Here is a 22,270-nt window from a genome sequence, read left to right as displayed (position 1 = left end):
TTCCTACTCCAGCGTCACCCCTGAAACCTTAAAACCCACAGCAAACACTACCTGAAGTGGGAATGAGTCAGCTTACAACCACTTATTTATGACTTTTTGATTTAGGCAACAAGGAGCCACACAGAAGAGCAGCAGGCAGTAAAGGGACAAAGTCAAAGAAGTCCTGTTACAGAGGTGCAGTCATGGCCTAGTGACCTATGTTTCCAGTCTGTATCCTCTCTGTGCATTATCCAATATAGGAAAAAGTGCTGTGTAGTACAGTCTAAACAACCAAATACTGGTGAGATTGGATAAAATAACATAAAAACAGATTATAGTAGGATCACTGGATAGAAAAAGGGATAGCAAATATAAATCTGAAAAGCTGAAAATCACTCCATCGCTCCATTAAATGTCCCAGTAAGTCATTCAAGTGCTTTTCCTGCTATAAGTCAAAATATTTGCTGTGAAAAAAGGCCTTACAGAGAGTACAGTACTGTACCTGTGACATCTGAAACTAGGTGACAAACTACCTAGTTTCCTCTTCCATTATAACTTCTTAAACCATTGTCATGAGCTGTTTACAGTACCTCTACAGAATCACACTACTAGTATACTGCTAGCAGTGTAATTCTACTTAGCAGAGGGAGGATTAACCTTGAATATTGGCCTCTAATGTACCTGTATGTGATGACAAGATGGAAATGTTGCTGGCTCCTCTCGACCTGCAGTTGTCTGTTACATTTCAGCATCCCATCTATCACCAGTGTTTGCTTTAAAGGCTGGACCCGTGTCAGTTGGCACGCTGCACTTCACACACTGTTTCAGATAGACATAAAAAATGAGGACACCACTAGAATCTGACGTGTTAAAAACTGCTGAGTTTTTAAAGGGTAGTGGCAGTTTACCTGGTGCGGTGTGAGCGGTTTAAAATCATGTCTACATCATGGCTACACTGCTGCCTCCAGAGGTGTCCACTTTGGTTGTCGTGGATGCTCAAGAGTCCTGCGAGGCTCATCATGTGCCCAGGCTGCAGCTGACTGCAAATTAGATTACATTAGCTTTACAAGTGGTCAAGTAAAAAATGATCACATATGGTAACTTCATCATGTAAACAGAGCTCTAGCTGAATGTGTAAGGGAGTGTGTGTGTACCTGTATGCCTCTTATTAACAGATACACAAGACAAGAGTCATAGTTTAACTCAAGAGAATGTGCGGAGAAAGAGAGGAAATGATTTCACCTTCTATTAGTGTTTCCAGCTGTTTTTATACATCATATGTGCACCCAAGCCAGTAAATTACAATTAAACCTAATTGTCTTTTAAGAAAAAATAGTAAAGGAGAGAAAATTGAGAGAGGTAGAAAAAGACTGAAACAGAGACCTCAGAGACCAAAATAAACAGAGTTTAGACATGAAAGAATCAGAGAAAAGAAGAAAAAACAAATGTTTGTGTGCATGTGCATGCATAGTATGTTCGTGTACCATATATAGTCACAAGAGGCCATACTTTAGTTGAAGCCACAGTGGAGAGGACTAAATGGGTTGAAGCAATTCTTTTCACTCCTCCCCCTCACTCTTGTTCCTTTTTCTTCATGGCTTTTAGACACGCAACTTCCATCTCCCTTTGAAAAACACAAATTTAACACAAATACACAGAAACTAAGTAATATCAAACATGTTTCTGAGATGTGGAAACAGACCAGCAAACCACAGCCTTAGGACAAAAAGACTGATGGACGGACAGACGGTCCCACCACGCTCACTCTGGACCTTAATGTGGATTTGATGAAGTCTAAAATGTTTCAGAAGGGTTGGGGGGGGGCAGTGCAGCAAGCCCTGCAGGCTGCTGGGCCTCTGGGTCCACCACACTGCATCTCAGACACACACGAGGAGTTGGTTTTTGAAGTGGCAACTACACACATGTATATTATACACACACAGACTGGTGCATTGTACATAGACAGATACACCATCAAAGATTTCCAGATTCCTTTATAGAAACACTGCATGGTACAAACAATGAAGACAAAAAAAACATATCAGTCTCATTCAATGTTTAAATTAAAATCAAGCCATTTAATTCAGTCAATAAAATGCATAGATAAAATACTAAAAAGAAAAGGTTTTGATAAAATGTCCTCAGGGTTCTCAGGGCGAATCATTACTTCTCGTCATCTGACATGAGCAGACAAGGCAAACCAACCGTCTCGGCCCTTCTGCTTCATCATCTGTTGTGGGAAATGGAAATGTTTTAAAGTTTTGGTTTCAAGTGAAATCTGAGCACATCCATGCAACCTACAGTTTATGAGCATGTGTGCGTACCTGTGTTTTGCCTTCCCTGGTTTCTCCTCCAAAACCATGAGAGGACACTACAGAGCCAGCAGATCTGTAGCAAAGATATATAATAATGTATAATGCTCTGTCCTTACTGACCACACATACACACAAAGATATGTGTATTGTTTAGCTATATTATATTGTATAGCTGGTATGTGATGCTTTTTACCAAAAGATGCAAACCCTCACTTTCTACTGTTGATGATATTTTGCATATCTATTTCATGTTTCACTTAGCCACTTAAATGGGGTTCATACTCCTTCCAAACTGCATGTCAGATGGCAAGATATTTGGGGTGTGAATCACAAGTTTTATCACGATACGATATTATATCAATACAATGGACAACGATTCGATGTTTGCTGATTTCACAAGGTCTGCTATGATAAGATTTCAATTCGATTCGATTCAGGAGCCAGCGATCAATATGAGATGATATCATATGCTGATTTAACACAATCATTTCCATTCATATCAAATCACAAAAAGGAACTAAAAAATAACAAAGATGACTTCATAGAGGGTGAGGATGTTTAACAGTTTCATGGTGGTAATACTGGGGAAAAAAGCATAACAATTACTTTCTAATACTTGTGATTAACATTGTTCTCATCCAGCTGAAATACTCACCGCCTCTCACCACCACCAGCCTGTGACAGAATGGACACCTCTGGACTTCCTCCTCCAACTGTAAATGGTATGATAATAATGATTTTCAACCACCATAGTTGATCAGACAGACTGAGACGTGTCAGGTGGACCCACTGTACCTGCTGTATGTGGGCTCAAGGCAGAAGTAGGGCTGGGGGAAACAGAGGGAGAAACCTTGGATGAAACACTCTGTTTCTGTTGCTCTATAAGCTCCAACAGTCGACCTCTGGCTGCTGCACTCTGCCTGTTTAGCTCTAGGAGGCGCTGTTCCACACTGCTCACACTGAGGGTGTTTGGAGACGTGGCCTGAGCAAAAACAAAATGGAGATATACTTGAAATGTGTTTTATGAATGTGTCTTCTATGCCCATTTGGGGAGACTCAATCTCACCTGCTGAGTCACTGTGTCTCCGTCAGCGACCTGGATGCTCGGTCTCCCTGTGCTGCTGGACCCTGACATCCTCCTCTCTCCAACACTTTGCGGTGTAAGTCTTCCGCTGTTGCTAGAGCTCGATCTCCTCCTCTCACTGCTGTCATTAGGCGATCCTCTGCCCCCTGACCCAAGGCTCTTCGCCTGGCTAAGTTGGGCCCTGATCAGGTCGTTCTGTCTGCTCAGCTGAGCGATCTCAGCCAGCATGGCCTCTGCAGGGAGCTGCGAGCTGAGGGGGTCAGACATCAGTGAGAGTGAGGAGGTGGAGGGAAGGCTGGCGAGAGGGAGGCTGGTGAGGCTGGAGGCTGAGCTCTGAGACTGGATGTCCTCACAAGAAGGGAAGTTATCTACAGGAGGAAGTTGCTGATGCAATGGAACAGGATGCATCACTGTGAAAGAGGGGGCAAAAGCAAAATTAGGCATCTTATATCTGATTGAGGAAGTATCACTTTGGGAGTAACAGATAAAATCAGATAACGATTAAAAAGACTGAGACAGTTACCTGGGATATGTTGCCAGTTGTCTCTCTGTCGAGGTGGAGAGAGCAGAACAGCAGGAGAAACAGAGGCTTGTGTTCGCTCAGGAACAGGTGCAGACTGACCAACTGTAATTCACAACAATGTAAGCCAATTATTCACCACTTACAGTACCACATATATATCCATGCTCACACACACACACACTGTATGAACCTGCAGCTTTGACATCAGACTCTTGGAGTGGGTCAGTGTGTGCCTCCAGTAGTCCAAGTCCCCCTACCACCAACACCAATGTGTCCAACTTCTGCTCCAGCTCTGCGGTCTGCTGCTGCAACCCTGCCTGTGAGGAAACAACAAGAAATCATCAGGATTCATCAGCACAGTTGGAATCTGAATAATAAAATATCGGACAGTGAGGTAAGCTCTGTCACACCTGCAGGGCGACGGCCTCTTCTCTCAGAGTCATGGTCTCTGCGGTGAGAGCATCAATCAGGCCCCGCTGCTCTCTCATCTCCTCCTCCAGTCTTCTCCTCTCCTGAGCCCCTTTTTGAACATCTTCCTCCGTCTGATGCAGAAGAGGAAGAGAACAAGTTAGGTTAAACAGATGTCTGCTTTGACCATCCTCAGAGATATGTTATTGTTTCTTGGGAATGCATGAATGCAATATAACTGAAAAGGCTCCAGTTTTGAAAACACAGAAATAACAAAACTATGGACCTTAGTGAGACTGAGACAGATCCAATTATTTTCTTGTCTTGTCCACATATGCTAGATGTACAGAATGTTTACTATTTGTCTATGAGATAGTTTTAATAGAAACTCTATTGATCTACTGCTGTACCTGTTTTAGGAGGTGCACTAAACGTCCGAGTGTGGAGACCAGCGCGACAGAGAATCCAGTGAGGCCTTGTGTTCGGTGCTGTTTTGGACTCTGTGTTGACTCTGGTACTGCATCTGGATTCAAGGTATCTAAGTCTGCCTCCACCTGACCCAACATGGCCTGCAGCAGGCCTAAACTAGACTGGTCCCCACTGAGAAAGGCGAGAGAGGAGCCATCCAGCTCTGAACTCTGAGAAATACACTTCTTAGTCCTCCTGGTTCGACTGCTGATCCTTCCTGTGGAATATATACAAAAGAAACACAAAACATTTTTTCTGATGAGATGGCATTTTCACACTGAGTACTTTCATTTTAAAGAAAAACAATCCCTCTCAGATAGTACCTGTCTGATTGGGAGGTATGTCAGGGTTCAGGACCTGAGAGACCAGGACAGACGGTTCCTCCTTGGTTTCCTCTGACTGGCTCTGTCTGGTCCGAACACGTTGAACAGCCACTGTGGCATTGAGAGCTGAAACAAGTTGGGATGAGTTTGTATGTACTATAGACCTCTCACATCTGATATATAGCATATGTTTCATTGAAGCTACTCCTTATAATCCAACACACACCCTCACATGCTCATCTTACCTGTTTGGTCTGGTGCTCTGTCTGATGTGCAGGGGGTTACAGGAACACTGTCTCTGTTTCCCTTCTCAGAGATGGGACGATGGACTTTCTGCTGCTGTATCGATCTACCCCGAGACTGTGCCTTCATTTTTCTTACATTGGCCCTGCAAAGAAAATTATCATGAGGGATGTAGTGGCATTGGCGTCTGAGACTGTGGTGGTGTGTTATGGTTTGCAGGGACTGTCTGCTGTGCAGGCATTAGTACCTTCGGATTACATGATACTCTGAACTGCCAGAGGGATAGGCATCTTCATCACTGTGGTCTTCCTCTGAAGCTTCTAGTTCATTAAGAGCCTGGAACGAACCATCAAGCATATGCAAACATATTAATACAGGCCAAAATACTTATGCAAAAAAGAAAACCTATGATGCAATAGACTTACAGGTCATTATTACAAAGATAAATTAGACAAGTGGATTAAATTTGGTGAGGACATACTGTATAGTAACATATCACAGATTTATAGTATTATCTTGACACACACAGACCTGCTGGTCCATCATAGACTGGCTGAGCAGTGACAGCTGTGTCGGAGGATCTGGTTTCTGAAGAACAGGCAGTTCTGAGTCAGAGTCACAGTTTGGAGCCATGGTAACACTGGGATGCCCTGTTGTAATATACACACATATATATATATATACACACACACACACACACACAGAATTATTCACGCGGCTGAAGTACTGGCATCAACATCTAACCTTCCAAAAAGCCTTTTGAATGACAGGCAGGAAAGAGTGGTATGCACTCCATGTAATCACTGCATCTATGTATTTATATCACCAGAAGTAGTGTGCTACCAGTCTGCCTGCGTGGAGCATCTCCAAACAGGTCCTTGACCACGGCCATGGCTCTGTCAGATCGGGCCAGCACATCCTGCAGCAGCAGCTGATCAGAGAAAACCTGTAGCGTTACAAAACACCATAATCATCATGTTTAGCTCAGTGCAGTGGAAGAGTTTAGTTAAGATGTCCGTTTTTGTTTCTGTTTAACAAAGAACATCAAGCACAGAAGAAACTAAAAGTAAAAGGGAAATTACTGTCTCACACACACCTCCCTGATGATGCTGAGGCTGGCCTGGTCCAGAGGTGCAGGACTCCTGGGATGTTTGAGATGGCGTTTCAGAGCTTTCTCTCTCAGCTCCCACTGAGCTGCTGCCTTGTTGTGAGACTTGTGAATCTCATGCCGATGACTCTGAAACAAAGAACAATCAGACAAGAGTACATTGCATGAAACAACATAAATTCCTTCTCTAGTGACCAAACCACACAAAAAGACAGAATTCCTAAGAAAACATCTTACCAGTTCTGCAGGTGACAGCTTGTGCACAGACAGGTCATTGACAGTGCTCTGAAATAAACAATGGACAGCTGACAATAATACGTTGCTCAGAGGATACAGTTTAATATATAATTTGTTTTAACAAAAAAAGCTAGAAAGTGAACCTTGAGAAAAACGTGTATGGTTTGTGAAGGTGCTCCAAAATGTGCAGCATAACTGTGAACAACTTCATCAAAAAACTCCCACTAAACCACTTATTTGTAATTGAGTAGCTCTCCTGCTCCTCTGGTTTCTCTTCAATAGTCTGTACTCACCACCCACTCTCTTTTGGGACCTGTAGCCTTTTTGGGGCGAACGAGCTTTTTTCCTTTGCCGTGTTGTTGTGGACGCCCCAATCTCACAAACGACATCTGTTTACAAGGGTACATGGTTCACAGTAGAAACACAAGTGTTGTTTTGTAGTGTAGTTGTAGTCTGCACACGTATTAGAAATAGGACCAACGAATGACAAATAAAGCTAACTCTTAGCTACGTCTCACTCCCAGTAATTTCAAGTCTGAGCTGTTGGTTGCTGAGCTTTGCCTAAAAGTTAGCTAAATGTGTTTCGGTACATGGCTAGCCAAATATTGAAATAAATAGCACTTACGTTTTGCTGTATGAAGCCACAGTGGTTACCAGAACAGAGTTTGAGGCTTTTTATATTTCTGCCACTGTAGTTTTGAGGTTGACGACGCTAAACAGTTCAAAATCTCCTTCAGTTTGTTGTGTGACAGTTTTTTCAACAGTTGCGCGCCACTTCCTGTGCTGTTGCCACGGACACCGCTTCATGGTGGAGCATGATGGGAAATGAAGTACTGGTGGCGAGCAAGTGGTGAGCAAGAAAAATCAGTGGTGGGAGAGATACCATTAACTTATTGTTAACTGGCAATGATTATGTGAAACTTTAAAGTAATTTTTCATGTAAAAATGACGAACATTTCATTGTTCTAGCTTTCAAAATGTGATAATTTGTTGCTTTGCCTTTCAGTTATTTAACCATTTTGATATTTGGACAGTTGGTTGGACAAAACAAGCATTGTGAGGGCATTGCACAAAGAAAGGTTGAGAAAATAGTCAGGAGATTATTTCCATTATACACATTAAAAATAAATAATGATCTTCAATAACAGAGGGACAAAGTGATTAGAACACATCTGATTGGCCTCTAAATTACTGTATTTTAACTACATGATTTACTTATTCAGTCTGAGTTGGTGCATTTTGAGATCAGCTGTACTTCACTGGCCTCAGCTATGAAGTCAGATGTTCAACTCACCCCCACACACAATAACTTGAATGTCACATCAGTTCACAAACAACATCAGTCAATCCAAAAATTAGATAAACTGCTTGTTTATTTCTACTGGAAAGTGCATGTATAAGGTTCAAAATACCAGCCTTGTCTCATTAACTAACAGATCAAGTGTGGATTTTATTGAAACGCCACAAATTTCTGAGATAAATAAGCAGAATATGTGATATAAAAACAGATGGAGAGATTTGACTTCAGCTGATAGTTTGTTGGTTTAAACAGCAGGTGCTGCAGCTGCATCAACAATGAGCTCAGAATCAGAAACACAACAGTGTGTTTTTGTGTCATCTGCACTCAGAGAGTCAAGCTGGGTTCAAACCTGTGGCATGGACACAACTAAAACACAACAACTTAAACATCAAGTTCAGCTGCAAGACAGGAAGCTTTGACATTATGGTAACCCTTCTAATCCAGTTTCTCGATAAGTAGCTTCAAGGTTGGAGAACACCAAACCATCACCTTTGTTTTCTAACTGCTAACTGGACAGATCTTGACAGTTCATTCAGAGTGTGCATCGCCTGATATGAAAGGCACGAAATTAATTAATATTCAGCAGCAGCCTTTGCCACATCTACATTTTCAAAGCTGTTACTCTGCACTGTCATGTGAGACAACAACGCCATCATGAGGCCAAACTGGAAATTACAGTCTTACCCTTTGTCTCTCAGCAGTCAACAGCTTGGTAGACACTTGGTAGATAGGCTACATTTGGTCCATTTTAATGCCAGTTTCAAATATATTACCCAATCCCTGCGTTATCTATTTAGGGTTAGAGTTCTTTGGTGTGATTTATAAAACTACCAGACAAACTCCTCCTGCTAGAATTTAAACTTAATTGAACCATTGTCAGTATAAGCATCATTTTCCTGTCTAGCATTCAGTGTCTTTTTCTGTATCAGATGATAACTTAAACATCATGTATATGTAAAAAAAAAAAAAAAGGCATATTTAATATGAAGGCTATTCAAATGTAAGCTTTGTCTTTACACAAATCAAACTGCACTCATTATTACTTCACTTGAGTGTAGAGATCATCCAGGCCGTCAGAAGTATATGTGGATCTGTTTACTGTCCCAGACACTTTGACCTGTGCGTACACTGTATCCTGCTCCTGTCTGCTGTCCCTCTGTGAATCAGGGGGCGGCTCGTGTCTCAGGTTAGAGAAGTTGATCTCTCCGTAATGCACGTTCTCCTCCTCTGTTTTACTGGCTGACCTGACAGTCAGCTCTTCACCTGTTTGACTCTATAAAAACATGAATAGGTGAACGTTTGGATCAAGTTGGGATGCAAACTGCATCACTGCTCTGATAAACATACTATAGAAAATAACTGTCTGAACAGTGAGTCAGGTAGACAACATGAGAACATTCAAAACACAGTAAGTTAATGTGCAGGTAGTATTTTCCAATTTTCCCACCTGGGTCTGTTGTGCAGTTTCATTTGTTGACTTTGAACGCCTGGAAGACAAAAGAGGCTGTTAGATTAATCATACTGAGTGTTAGGGGAAATATGCACTGTACTAATGAAGTGTCAAGACTGACAGGGAACAGATATCAGTAAACAAAATATCAGTGACTGAGTCAAGTCATGTGTTTTGATTTGATTTGTGATATTTACCAAACACAGACAATAATGATGACGATAATGATGAGACAGATGATCCCAATGATTAATCCAGTAATTAGTAGCCACTGAAGTTCTCCTGATAGAAAAACAAGACCAGGTGAGTAAAAGAAGACGTGATTTAATGTGTAATAAAGTGCTCTATAGGTTACAAACACAAACAAACAATCAAAAAAGTAACACATGAAGCAGCAGAGAAGAAGAAAAGTAACTGTACTGACCTTCACTTTTAATAGTCAGATAGATATCTGTTGATGTCTCATTACCAACATCATTGGTGGCTACACAGAAATAAGCTCCTCCTTCTGTGGCAAAGAAACTGAAAAGGCCTTCTCTAGATATATTCATGGGTTCATATCTGCTCCTCTTGAACAAGGTGAAGTTGCTGACGGGAGGATTGGCTCTGCTGGAGCAGGTCAGGTTCACCAAGCCGCCCACTGACTCCAAAACCGATGGACTGATGGATGCTGAGGTGTCCTTAGGAGCATCTGGAGACAATATAACAAAGATGTCAGAGAGGAAGACGAGCATCATCTCATTGACATCTCATGAATCTGCTGACAGGATCTAACAAACTCTGGATGTCTTACATGAAACATTGAGAGTGATTTTATCCCCTGCTGTTTTGATTTTGACACCTTGGCCTTCATTCACAGGATATCCAGCAGAACAGGTGATATTGTATCCATCATGTTTGTCTGACAGAATGATGGTCTCCTGGATTATGGCTGTAAAGGTCCTGTCTTTGTTTTCCTCCAGTTTGTTGGCAGAGTCTTGCTGGAGACTCCAGGTGAGTTTAGGAGGGGAGTGTGGACAGGGAGTGAGAGCTGAGCAGGTTATACTGAGAGACTCCTTCTCTCTCAGCTCACCTGAGATTTTAATTGTGGGGCTCTGAGGAGAATCTGTGTAAAAACAAACAAATTATTAACAGATCTGACATAAAATATATGATAAGAATATATAATAAAAAGTTGAAAATTAAACCACTGATTCCCAACTATTTTAGATTGTGAGCCCTTATAAAAAATAAATCTCTAGTTGAGGTGCCTTTTCCTATTTTAGATGTCTATAAATTTACCCTCTAAACTCCTCACAAGGTTTTGATTAACTATCCATTTGAGGCTTAATAAAGTAAAACTGTTGAATATTTCACAGATGAAGATTAGAGAACAGCCATAAATATGAACAGACTTATGTGACAGAATGTTTTTGTTTTTTTCTAATCTACTGCCCCAACAATCATGTCGAGACCCCTCAGATTAATCCCCTGACCTTTAGGGTCACAGTAGATGTAGATCAGTGTGGGCTTTTTTGAATGTTCTCTAATACTGACGCTGTTGCATTTGCTTATAAATTGCTTATTTGTTTTATATTCACCAGCTGCGGTCAGGAAGAGGAAATATGTTTTCAGAATAAACAGCTGAAGACTAATTTCTGTACATTTTGCCAGTAACTGATGATAAATATAACCGAGTGAAAATATTACTTCATGTATGTGAGACTTCCCTTTATCAAGTGTTAAAAGCAAAGTGAGGCATGTACTGAATTTCACTCTTGATTCTAAACAATAAGTTTTAAACTTAGAATAACAAAACTTTCTTACCTTTAACGATTATATCAAGATGATCACAAATGGCTGATGCCACGAATGGGCTGTTGTAGAATCTGAAGTAGTATGTGCCTGTGTGCTCTGTGGTTACATTGTAAAATAGAGTGGTGCAGTAATTCTGACTCAGGTTTCCAGAAATATTCATTGTATACTCGTTATCTGTTTTGCTACTGTCAAAAACCACAATTCCTGGGTTTTGAGGGAAGGCATAATTTTTAATCCACTGTACATAAGTTTCTCTACTGTAATCAATCTCATGTTGTCTTGTTGGTTTAGTGCTATAGTTACAGGGGATTTGCAAGCAAGAGCCACTCAGTGCTTCCATCCCCTGTGGTACAGTAATGAAGAGGTCTGACTTGTCAGGACAACCATCCAAAGCACCTGTGAAACCAGTTTCATGATTAACATAAAGTGGAAAAAAGCTCCATGAGGAGAAAGCCAAAACATACTTCAGCAGCAGCATGCTGCATAACAATCTTTTTTCACTATTCTTTAGCAATTCAGTTTTTATTGGTGCCATAAGCACTTAATAACTTCCCTTTAACTCAGCCAGAAATTTGATCATAATATTGACTTAAATTTAGGGTAAAATGTTTTGCTTTGAAGTTCAAACTGTAAATGATTCAAGTGATGTCTCTAAATAAATAAAAGCAACTGAACAAACGACTCACCTGATAGAAAGAAGACACTCAGTAACACATGGACTGTCACTGTATTCACACACAGAGCTGCCATGACTGATCACCTGGATTTACAAGCACAATAAGAAAATGGATTTTTACAAAACATTCAAGATCTTCAACTGAATCTCTACAATCAAATGTGCGAAGTCACAACAGGAAGTTCTCCTGTACGACACTTTACCGTGTTGTAAGTATAATATTACAACATAAACAGCAGAACTACAGGACTGCACTGTGAAACATCACATTTCATGTCAATTCTGAATAATTCCACAGATGTAGTGCTCAAGTTAAAAAAAACAACTCATTTTTCTTGAGTGATTTTCTGCTAAATCAATCCCCAACAAATAAAATATCATATCATGTATTTTTCATTGCAGTTCAGGAAAAGTAACACAATGTAACTCTGTATGTTAACAAGTGAAAAAATAAAACCAATGAGAACGTTGTCTTACCAAACAAGCTCACATCAACGTATAAGCAGCACTGAGATCCCCTGATATGAAATGGTTCAGAAAACAAATTTGAGCTGGTGTGCTATGATGTAATTAATGAACTTCCTTGTCTGGATACTGTTGCTAAAAAGTAAGTCAACTTCCTATGAGACACCCAAGCAGGTCCAGTTGGTTTTTATAACATATAACAAATGAGTTCACACATTTCCTGCTCATATGCTAGAAATATAGATTTATATATTACAGAACCCACAACAATAATGAATGATAATGACATTATAATTCAGATTCTGGACTGATGTGGGGAGATGGAGGTTCACTTTATAACTAAATAAATCACATAATTAATTGTTGCAATATATGTTTTTACTGAGTCATCAGTGGGCTGGGTGCACACACAGTATAGTACCCAGGGCAGCATATAATACAAGTGGTAGATTTAGTGATGAAAAATAATTTCCTCATTCCTTCATTTTGTTTCCTCATCGTGTCATATATCTAATTCAACATCAATGTTGCAATGAAAGCATTCATGTAGCTATGGTAGCATGTGTGTGTGTGTGTGTGTGTGTGTGTGTAAACATATACATATATGTATATATGCATATATACTATAAATGAAACATTCAGTTTTTGTTGTTTGACTCTGAGACAATTAGCACTTGCTCAGCCACAGTGATATATAAGCAATTTATAAGCAAATGCAACAGTGTCAGTGTTAGAGAACTTTCAAAAAGGCCAGGCAGTGGTGAAAGAAGTGAATACCATGGTGTGTGCACAGTATTATGCAGCAGGGGTTGATGAAATACTTCACTTGCACACACACAGTGTTACAGTACTACACATTTGCACATATTTGCATACTTACAAACAGGCACACACACACACACTTATAAAAATAATAAGACATTTTTTATATAGTGTATTATATAGTAACTGTAAAAAAAACAAACAATAAACAAACAAAAACATGAAGTTAAATTTCATTTAGTTAAAAGCACATTAGTTGTCAATTTAACAAGCAGAAAATGCAGTTTCCAGTCGACAGACTGAGAGGGGAGGAACTGAAATTCAGTCTTTGTTCTCTTTCAAAGTACATGTTGTTTGTGCACATGTACATATATCCACAAACACAATAACTTGACAGTTCACAAACAACATCAGTCAATCCAAAAATTAGATAAACTGCTTGTTTATTTCTACTGGAAAGTGCATGTATAAGGTTCAAAATACCAGCCTTGTCTCATTAACTAACAGATCAATACTTTTTATGCAACACAAAAATAAAAAAAATAAAACCTGAACAAAGTGCAGATCTTGACAGTTCATTCAGAGTGTGCATCGCCTGATATGAAAGGCACTAAATTAATTAATATTCAGCAGCAGCCTTTGCCACATCTACATTTTCAAAGCTGTTACTCTGCACTGTCATGTGAGACAACAACACCATCATGAGGCCAAACTGGAAATTACAGTCTTACCCTTTGTCTCTCAGCAGTCAACAGCTTGGTAGACACTTGGTAGATAGGCTACATTTGGTCCATTTTAATGCCAGTTTCAAATATATTACCCAATCCCTGCGTTATCTATTTAGGGTTAGAGTTCTTTGGTGTGATTTATAAAACTACCAGACAAACTCCTCCTGCTAGAATTTAAAACTTAATTGAACCATTGTCAGTATAAGCATCATTTTCCTGTCTAGCATTCAGTGTCTTTTTCTGTATCAGATGATAACTTAAACATCATGTATATGTAAAAAACAAAGGCATATTTAATATGAAGACTATTCAAATGTAAGCTTTGTCTTTACACAAATCAAACTGCACTCATTATTACTTCACTTGAGTGTAGAGATCATCCAGGCCGTCAGAAGTATATGTGGATCTGTTTACTGTCCCAGACACTTTGACCTGTGCGTACACTGTATCCTGCTCCTGTCTGCTGTCCCTCTGTGAATCAGGGGGCGGCTCGTGTCTCAGGTTAGAGAAGTTGATCTCTCCGTAATGCACGTTCTCCTCCTCTGTTTTACTGGCTGACTCTTTGACAGTCAGCTCTTCACCTGTTTGACTCTATAAAAACATGAATAGGTGAACGTTTGGATCAAGTTGGGATGCAAACTGCATCACTGCTCTGATAAACATAGTATAGAAAATAACTGTCTGAACAGTGAGTCAGGTAGACAACATGAGAACATTCAAAACACAGTAAGTTAATGTGCAGGTAGTATTTTCCAATTTTCCCACCTGGGTCTGTTGTGCAGTTTCATTTGTTGACTTTGAACGCCTGGAAGACAAAAGAGGCTGTTAGATTAATCATACTGAGTGTTAGGGGAAATATGCACTGTACTAATGAAGTGTCAAGACTGACAGGGAACAGATATCAGTAAACAAAATATCAGTGACTGAGTCAAGTCATGTGTTTTGATTTGATTTGTGATATTTACCAAACACAGACAATAATGATGACGATAATGATGAGACAGATGATCCCAATGATTAATCCAGTAATTAGTAGCCACTGAAGTTCTCCTGATAGAAAAACAAGACCAGGTGAGTAAAAGAAGACGTGATTTAATGTGTAATAAAGTGCTCTATAGGTTACAAACACAAACAAACAATCAAAAAAGTAACACATGAAGCAGCAGAGAAGAAGAAAAGTAACTGTACTGACCTTCACTTTTAATAGTCAGATAGATATCTGTTGATGTCTCATTACCAACATCATTGGTGGCTACACAGAAATAAGCTCCTCCTTCTGTGGCAAAGAAACTGAAAAGGCCTTCTCTAGATATATTCATGGGTTCATATCTGCTCCTCTTGAACAAGGTGAAGTTGCTGACGGGAGGATTGGCTCTGCTGGAGCAGGTCAGGTTCACCAAGCCGCCCACTGACTCCAAAACCGATGGACTGATGGATGCTGAGGTGTCCTTAGGAGCATCTGGAGACAATATAACAAAGATGTCAGAGAGGAAGACGAGCATCATCTCATTGACATCTCATGAATCTGCTGACAGGATCTAACAAACTCTGGATGTCTTACATGAAACATTGAGAGTGATTTTATCCCCTGCTGTTTTGATTTTGACACCTTGGCCTTCATTCACAGGATATCCAGCAGAACAGGTGATATTGTATCCATCATGTTTGTCTGACAGAATGATGGTCTCCTGGATTATGGCTGTAAAGGTCCTGTCTTTGTTTTCCTCCAGTTTGTTGGCAGAGTCTTGCTGGAGACTCCAGGTGAGTTTAGGAGGGGAGTGTGGACAGGGAGTGAGAGCTGAGCAGGTTATACTGAGAGACTCCTTCTCTCTCAGCTCACCTGAGATTTTAATTGTGGGGCTCTGAGGAGAATCTGTGCAAGAACAAACAAATGTAACAGTGAAAAAAGTCGCCAGTCATGTTCTGTGAGGTTGCTGTACTCTCAGCTAACATGCAACAATGACAACTAATGTTTGGCAGGTGTAATATTTAGAGTGTGAGCCAACATTAAGAGATCATCAAAGTTATTACAGTTCAACCACATTTAATTTCAATCCATCCAATAGTGGTCGAGACATTTCAGTCAAAACCAGGAGGAAAAGTCAGAGGATACAGAGGTGGAAAGTAACTAAGTACATTTATTCCTGCAGTCAGGAAGAGGAAATATGTTTTCAGAATAAACAGCTGAAGACTAATTTCGGTAGATTTTGCCAGTAACTGATGATAAATATAACCGAGTCAAAATATTACTTCATGTATGTGAGACTTCCCTTTATCAAGTGTTAAAAGCAAAGTGAGGCATGTACTGAATTTCACTCTTGATTCTAAACAATAAGTTTTAAACTTAGAATAACAAAACTTTCTTACCTTTAACGATTATATCAAGATGATCACAAATGGCTGATGCTCGGAATGGGCTGCCCTTCAATCTGAAGTAGTATGTGCCTGTGTGCTCTGTGGTTACATTGTAAAATAGAGTGGTGCAGTAATTCTGACTCAGGTTTCCAGTAATATTCATTGTATACTTCTTATCTGTTTTGCTACTGTCAAAAACCACATTTTCTTCTTTAAGAGGAGAGTGAGAATTTTTCAACCACAGTCCAAACCTTTCAGTATTGCTGTCCAGCTGTTGTTGTCTTGTTGGTTTAGTGCTATAGTTACAGGGGATTTGCAAGCAAGAGCCACTCAGTGCTTCCATCCCCTGTGGTACAGTAATGAAGAGGTCTGACTTGTCAGGACAACCATCCAAAGCACCTGTGAAACCAGTTTCATGATTAACATAAAGTGGAAAAAAGCTCCATGAGGAGAAAGCCAAAACATACTTCAGCAGCAGCATGCTGCATAACAATCTTTTTTCACTATTCTTTAGCAATTCAGTTTTTATTGGTGCCATAAGCACTTAATAACTTCCCTTTAACTCAGCCAGAAATTTGATCATAATATTGACTTAAATTTAGGGTAAAATGTTTTGCTTTGAAGTTCAAACTGTAAATGATTCAAGTGATGTCTCTAAATAAATAAAAGTAACTGAACAAACGACTCACCTGATAGAAAGAAGACACTCAGTAACACATGGACTGTCACTGTATTCACACACAGAGCTGCCATGACTGATCACCTGGATTTACAAGCACAATAAGAAAATGGATTTTTACAAAACATTCAAGATCTTCAACTGAATCTCTACAATCAAATGTGCGAAGTCACAACAGGAAGTTCTCCTGTACGACACTTTACCGTGTTGTAAGTATAATATTACAACATAAACAGCAGAACTACAGGACTGCACTGTGAAACATCACATTTCATGTCAATTCTGAATAATTCCACACATGTAGTGCTCAAGTTAAAAAAAAAACAACTAATTTTTCTTGAGTGATTTTCTGCCAACAAATAAAATATCATATCATGTATTTTTCATTGCAGTTCAGGAAAAGTAACACAATGTAACTCTGTATGTTAACAAGTGAAAAAATAAAACCAATGAGAACGTTGTTTACCAAACAAGCTCACATCAACGTATAAGCAGCACTGAGATCCCCTGATATGAAATGGTTCAGAAAACAAATTTGAGCTGGTGTGCTATGATGTAATTAATGAACTTCCTTGTCTGGATACTGTTGCTAAAAAGTAAGTCAACTTCCTATGAGACACCCAAGCAGGTCCAGTTGGTTTTTATAACATATAACAAATGAGTTCACACATTTCCTGCTCATATGCTAGAAATATAGATTTATATATTACAGAACCCACAACAATAATGAATGATAATGACATTATAATTCAGATTCTGGACTGATGTGGGGAGATGGAGGTTCACTTTATAACTAAATAAATCACATAATTAATTGTTGCAATATATGTTTTTACTGAGTCATCAGTGGGCTGGGTGCACACACAGTATAGTACCCAGGGCAGCATATAATACAAGTGGTAGATTTAGCGATGAAAAATAATTTCCTCATTCCTTCATTTTGTTTCCTCATCGTGTCATATATCTAATTCTAACAGTCTTTGTTCTCTTTCAAAGTACATGTTGTATGTGCACAAACACAGGAACTCAGTGCAATGAAGAACACAGGAAAGCCACAGATGGGCAACACTCTTGATTGCAACATGAAGGGGTTGATGAAATACTTCACTTGCACACACACAGTGTTACAGTACTACACATTTGCACATATTTGCATATTTACAAACAGGCACACACACACACACACTTATAAAAATAATAAGACATTTTTTATATAGTGTATTATATAGTAACTGTAAAAAAAACAGTTGTTAACAATAACTGTTAACAATAAACAAACAAAAACATGAAGTTAAATTTCATTTAGTTAAAAGCACATTAGTTGTCAATTTAACAAGCAGAAAATGCAGTTTCCAGTCGACAGACTGAGAGGGGAGGAACTGAAATCGACTCGTTCAGACTCCATTTTAACAATTCAGAGCAGTAGTGTAGAGCAGTAGTAGTGAAACGGGGGAAACTATATTGTCAATGATACTTCCTGCTCTCTCAGTCAGAATGTGTGTGTGTGTGTGTGTGTGTGTGTGTAGGCTGGAAAAGGAAATGTTAATTTCAATCACACAAGTGTCGACATACGTGGTATACTTTCACTGTTCACTGATTCAGTGTAACTGGTTTACCTCTCACTCTGACTGAAGTCCAGAAGATGAGTGATTGTGTAGACACAAAGGAGGACGGAGGAGAGTCTCAAGAATACACCACCAGTGATGGGTCCAAAGTTACTCCTTCAGCCCTCAGTAATGAGCCTGAACCTTCAGCTACAAGGTAAGAGAACAACTACAAACTTCTTGATAGTTTTGTACAGTGATTTGCATCTGTTTTGATGGCAGGCAGAAAACAAAGAGAGATGGGAAATGACATGCAGCAAAGGTCCTCAGCTGGATGCAAATTGGAGTTGCTGCAGTTCATGGTTGTTTGATCCCAAGTCCACCAAGGTGTCCCACTATGAACTTTTTAGTAGTTTGAGAGCTCTTCTAAGGGCTCCCTTATCACAGTTGTTCTAGGTGGTGCGAATGTGTGACTACATCAGGTATATCAAAGCACTGATAATGTTTCTGATAATCCCTCCTGCCCCAGAACAGAGAGCTCACAACAGGGCTATGAAGTTTTTTTTTTTTTTTCATTTTTGACCATGCAATTACCAGTTTCTCTCCCGCTAACTCACCCATGCTGCCTAAACCCATTCACATAATCCAAGAGACTCACAGGCATATCAGCCTCTTTCCAATCAGTAAAGTAAAACTGCTCCAATGTATTCATGGCCAAGGCAGGTGTCTGTGATCTGCAAACTTGTGCAGCTAGTGCCAGAGGGTTGTTGTTTATTTAGCAAAGAATCAATGAGTGACTTCTCATCTAATTATCTAGGCAGTAAGATTAAAATAATTTTGTTAAAATGATCTTTGAAAGTTTTTTATTCACACAAAAAGAAATGTGTTTATGGCCACAGATGGATGAAGGGGAGCAGTATTTCTGTGGAGGAGCAGCTGTCCTGTTGTGCTTTGTGTCAGAATGTCCTAAAGGATCCAGTCTCCACCAGCTGTGGACACTGGTTCTGCAGAGAGTGCATCACCTCATACTGGGACCAGTCTGGTTCATCACAAGACTCCTGCTGTCCCCAGTGTGGAGAAACATACAGAATAAGCCCTGGCCTGCAGAAAACAAGTGAGACCAGCACTGTACAAAGTAAGACTGTAAAACTGTCTGCTGATGTCATCATTTCTGAGACATGTTGTGTTGCAGCAATCACTTAACATGCTTCTGTTTTTCCCTCTATTCCAGCAGACAGTGTTCTGCAGGAGGTTTTAGATGAACATAAGATCAGTCTGAGGAAGAGATGTGAACGTGTGACTGAAGGAACTGATGAAACAGGAAGTGAAAGCCTCCTCAACAGGATCTACACTGAGCTCTACATCACAGAGGGACAGAGTGAAGAGGTTAATACCCAACATGAGGTGAGGCAGCTTGAGACGGCTTCCAAGATGAAGACCCACCATGACACTCCAATCAAGTGCCACGACATCTTCAAAGCCTTAACTGACCAACAGAGACACATCAGAGTGGTTCTGACCAACGGTGTCGCTGGTGTTGGAAAAACCTTCTCGGTGCAGAAGTTCACTCTGGACTGGGCAGAGGGCTTGGAAAACCAAGATGTCAGTCTGCTGGTTCTGCTTTCATTCAGGGAGCTGAACTTGATCAAAGATGAGCAGTACAGTCTTCTCATGCTGCTCCAAGTTTTCCATCCAACATTACAGAAGGTCACAGCAGAGACGCTCACTGTCTGTAAAGTTCTGTTCATCTTTGACGGCCTGGATGAAAGCAGACTGTCACTGGATTTTCACTACACCAAGGTTGTTTTTGATGTCACACAGAAGTCACCAGTCAATGTTCTGTTGACAAACCTCATCCAGGGGAATCTGCTTCCCTCAGCTCTGGTCTGGATAACTTCCCGACCTGCAGCAGCAAGTCAGGTCCCTCCCACATGCATTGACAGGGTAACAGAAGTACGAGGCTTCAATGACATCCAAAGGGAAGAGTACTTCAGGAGGAGATTCAGTAACGAAAAGGTGTCCAACAGAATCATTTCACACATCAAGGCATCCAAGAGCCTCCACATCATGTGTCAAATCCCAGTCTTCTGCTGGATCTCTGCTACAGTTCTGGAGCACATGTTGACTAGATGCCGGAGAGGAACGCTGCCCAAGACCCTGACTGACCTGTACTCACACTTCCTGCTGGTTCAGACAAAGAGGAAGAAGCACAAGTATGATGATACAGACAAAAAGAACAAAAACAAGAACAAGAGTCCACAGGAGCTGATAGAAGCTGATAGGGAAGTTCTTCTGAAGCTGGGGAGGCTGGCGTTTGAAAATCTGGAGAAAGGAAACATCATGTTCTATGAAGAGGACCTGGAGCAGTGTGGTCTTGATGTCAAAGAGGCCTTGGTGTACTCGGGAGTTTGCACAGAGATCTTCAAAAGAGAGTGTGTGATCTTCCAGAAAACAGTCTACTGCTTTGTTCATCTGAGCATTCAGGAGTTTCTGGCTGCAGTCTACATGTTCCACTGTTTCACCAATGGGAAGACAGAGGTAGTGGAAGACTTCCTGGGAAAAGACTTCAAACACAGGGACTCAAACCCAAAGTCTTTTCTTGAGAAGATGTCTAAGTATTTTAGAAATGATGATAGTTTTGATCCATCTCTGGATGTCTTCCTGAGTAGAGCCATGGAGAAATCCCTTGAGAGTAAAAATGGCCATCTGGACCTGTTTGTTCGCTTCCTTCATGGCCTCTCTCTGAAGTCCAACCAGAAACTCTTAGGAGGCCTGCTGGGTCAGACAGAGAACAGATCAAAAAGCATCCAGAGAGCCATCAACAACCTGAAGGAGATGAACATTGATGACATCTCTCCCGACAGAAGCATCAACATCTTCCACTGTCTGATGGAGATGAACGACCACTCAGTACATCAGGAGATCCAAGAGTTCCTGAAGTCAGAGAACAGATCAGAGGAGAAACTCTCTGAGATTCACTGCTCAGCTCTGGCCTACATGCTGCAGATGTCAGATGAAGTTCTGGATGTGTTGGACCTGAAGAAGTACAACACATCAGAGGAGGGTCAACAGAGACTGATCCCAGCTGTGAGGAACTGCAGGAGGGCTCTGTAAGTCCAGACGTTATCATTAGCATTATCACTCAGTGTAGATAAGTACGTTAGTTCTTCAAATATATCTTATTATTCATAAAATAGTGCCCCACTTGCTTATCACAAAAATTGTGTCAGTTGATTTCTCTGTGAACTTGACAGTTGCTATAATCAACCAGTGATGTGATGAGAATATATTAATCAAAAAACTCTTTTGTCAAATGCTTAAAGTGTCCTGTTTTATCTAGAAAAAGAAAAAACATGTTTTGAAATAAATGTGTCATGACAGACTTCCTGGTTGTGGACTCTCAGCAACTCACTGTGAAGTTGTGGTCTCAGCTATGAAGTCCAACCCCTCCCATCTGAGAGAGTTGGTCCTAAGTGAAAACAAACTCCAGGATGCAGGAGTGAAGCTATTGTCTAATGGACTTGGGAGTCCAAACTGTAGACTGGAGACTCTGGGGTAAGTTCTGACTGGAGTAGTTGTAGTTTTTTGTATATATTTAATTCAAACCATACACAAATCTTTTTTTTTTTTTTTTCCAGAAATGTTTGTTTCTTTCCAAACTTTACATGCAGAGCATCATTTGTAATTCAGAATGCTTCTGAGACAACTGAGCAGCTGGTAATATACTGGAACAAATGTGAACAGAAAAAAAGTTTAAAGACTGATGCACTCAAGAAATAAAAATGAAAAAGTAACAACATAAATAAAATAAACTGGAATCACCACC

The 22,270-nt window shown here is 40.2% G+C and overlaps 4 protein-coding genes across 12 annotated transcripts in view; 1 reads left to right on the top strand and 3 right to left on the bottom strand.

Annotated features, from left to right (window-relative positions):
- Positions 1-1,955: 1,955 nt before the first annotated feature.
- On the bottom strand, positions 1,956-7,479 carry spice1 (spindle and centriole associated protein 1). 2 transcript variants are annotated; one of them, XM_018673864.2, is made up of 18 exons: positions 7,314-7,479; positions 6,982-7,077; positions 6,689-6,736; positions 6,440-6,580; positions 6,187-6,289; positions 5,875-5,993; positions 5,591-5,679; positions 5,346-5,488; positions 5,101-5,226; positions 4,720-4,994; positions 4,312-4,443; positions 4,092-4,218; positions 3,902-4,003; positions 3,361-3,788; positions 3,090-3,276; positions 2,950-3,007; positions 2,304-2,367; positions 1,956-2,209 (listed from the first exon to the last, which is right to left on the bottom strand). In XM_018673864.2, exons 2-18 carry the CDS (start codon positions 7,075-7,077, stop codon positions 2,153-2,155), a joined length of 2,295 nt encoding a protein of 764 aa, XP_018529380.1. In that variant the 5' UTR covers positions 7,314-7,479; the 3' UTR covers positions 1,956-2,152. The 2 variants fall into 2 exon arrangements, with proteins under 2 accessions (XP_018529380.1, XP_050922862.1); XM_051066905.1 differs by lacking the exons at positions 1,956-2,209; positions 2,304-2,367 and adding an exon at positions 2,387-2,875.
- A 564-nt stretch (positions 7,480-8,043) lies between these two features.
- On the bottom strand, positions 8,044-12,531 carry LOC108881747 (B-cell receptor CD22). 2 transcript variants are annotated; one of them, XM_018673867.2, is made up of 8 exons: positions 12,389-12,531; positions 11,922-11,995; positions 11,245-11,631; positions 10,232-10,543; positions 9,863-10,129; positions 9,636-9,720; positions 9,436-9,475; positions 8,044-9,261 (listed from the first exon to the last, which is right to left on the bottom strand). In XM_018673867.2, exons 2-8 carry the CDS (start codon positions 11,983-11,985, stop codon positions 9,028-9,030), a joined length of 1,389 nt encoding a protein of 462 aa, XP_018529383.2. In that variant the 5' UTR covers positions 11,986-11,995; positions 12,389-12,531; the 3' UTR covers positions 8,044-9,027. The 2 variants fall into 2 exon arrangements, with proteins under 2 accessions (XP_018529383.2, XP_018529385.2); XM_018673869.2 differs by lacking the exon at positions 12,389-12,531 and having other exon boundaries at positions 11,922-12,090.
- Positions 12,532-13,359: 828 nt separating this feature from the next.
- On the bottom strand, positions 13,360-17,512 carry LOC108881746 (B-cell receptor CD22). 2 transcript variants are annotated; one of them, XM_018673865.2, is made up of 8 exons: positions 17,367-17,512; positions 16,911-16,984; positions 16,234-16,620; positions 15,428-15,739; positions 15,059-15,325; positions 14,832-14,916; positions 14,632-14,671; positions 13,360-14,457 (listed from the first exon to the last, which is right to left on the bottom strand). In XM_018673865.2, exons 2-8 carry the CDS (start codon positions 16,972-16,974, stop codon positions 14,221-14,223), a joined length of 1,392 nt encoding a protein of 463 aa, XP_018529381.1. In that variant the 5' UTR covers positions 16,975-16,984; positions 17,367-17,512; the 3' UTR covers positions 13,360-14,220. The 2 variants fall into 2 exon arrangements, with proteins under 2 accessions (XP_018529381.1, XP_018529382.1); XM_018673866.2 differs by lacking the exon at positions 17,367-17,512 and having other exon boundaries at positions 16,911-17,084.
- A 673-nt stretch (positions 17,513-18,185) lies between these two features.
- Positions 18,186-22,270, top strand: part of LOC108881756 (NACHT, LRR and PYD domains-containing protein 12) — a 30,522-nt gene continuing 26,437 nt past the window's right edge. For 2 of the 6 annotated variants that reach the window (XM_051066820.1, XM_051066815.1), the window contains exons 1-2: positions 18,199-18,661; positions 19,344-19,579. In XM_051066820.1, coding sequence (XP_050922777.1) covers positions 18,543-18,661; positions 19,344-19,579 — 355 coding nt within the window. In that variant the 5' untranslated portion in view covers positions 18,199-18,542. Of the gene's footprint in view, positions 18,662-19,343; positions 19,580-19,675; positions 21,559-22,270 lie in introns of those variants that run through there. The other 4 variants (XM_018673876.2, XM_051066824.1, XM_051066819.1 and 1 more) reach the window with 4 other exon arrangements.

The sequence above is a fragment of the Lates calcarifer genome, linkage group LG24 (assembly GCF_001640805.2).
Source record: "Lates calcarifer isolate ASB-BC8 linkage group LG24, TLL_Latcal_v3, whole genome shotgun sequence".
NCBI lineage: Eukaryota > Metazoa > Chordata > Actinopteri > Centropomidae > Lates > Lates calcarifer.
Note: the sequence above shows the minus strand (reverse complement) of the source record. Positions and strands in the feature narration are given on the sequence as shown.

Excerpts from the sequence above, each read along its gene's own strand:
- spice1 (XM_018673864.2), bottom strand. The coding sequence starts at position 7,077 with ATGTCGTTTGTGAGATTGGGGCGTCCACAACAACACGGCAAAGGAAAA. Across the intron at positions 4,444-4,719 it reads TAGTGCACCTCCTAAAACAG|ACGGAGGAAGATGTTCAAAA; the intron begins GTACAGCAGTAG and ends CTTCTGCATCAG. Across the intron at positions 3,277-3,360 it reads GAGACACAGTGACTCAGCAG|GCCACGTCTCCAAACACCCT; the intron begins GTGAGATTGAGT and ends GTTTTTGCTCAG.
- LOC108881747 (XM_018673867.2), bottom strand. The coding sequence starts at position 11,985 with ATGGCAGCTCTGTGTGTGAATACAGTGACAGTCCATGTGTTACTGAGT. Across the intron at positions 10,544-11,244 it reads TCTTGATATAATCGTTAAAG|ATTCTCCTCAGAGCCCCACA; the intron begins GTAAGAAAGTTT and ends GTTTTTACACAG. Across the intron at positions 9,721-9,862 it reads TCTGACTATTAAAAGTGAAG|GAGAACTTCAGTGGCTACTA; the intron begins GTCAGTACAGTT and ends TTTTTCTATCAG.
- LOC108881746 (XM_018673865.2), bottom strand. The coding sequence starts at position 16,974 with ATGGCAGCTCTGTGTGTGAATACAGTGACAGTCCATGTGTTACTGAGT. Across the intron at positions 15,326-15,427 it reads AATCACTCTCAATGTTTCAT|ATGCTCCTAAGGACACCTCA; the intron begins GTAAGACATCCA and ends TATTGTCTCCAG. Across the intron at positions 14,458-14,631 it reads AAACTGCACAACAGACCCAG|AGTCAAACAGGTGAAGAGCT; the intron begins GTGGGAAAATTG and ends ATGTTTTTATAG.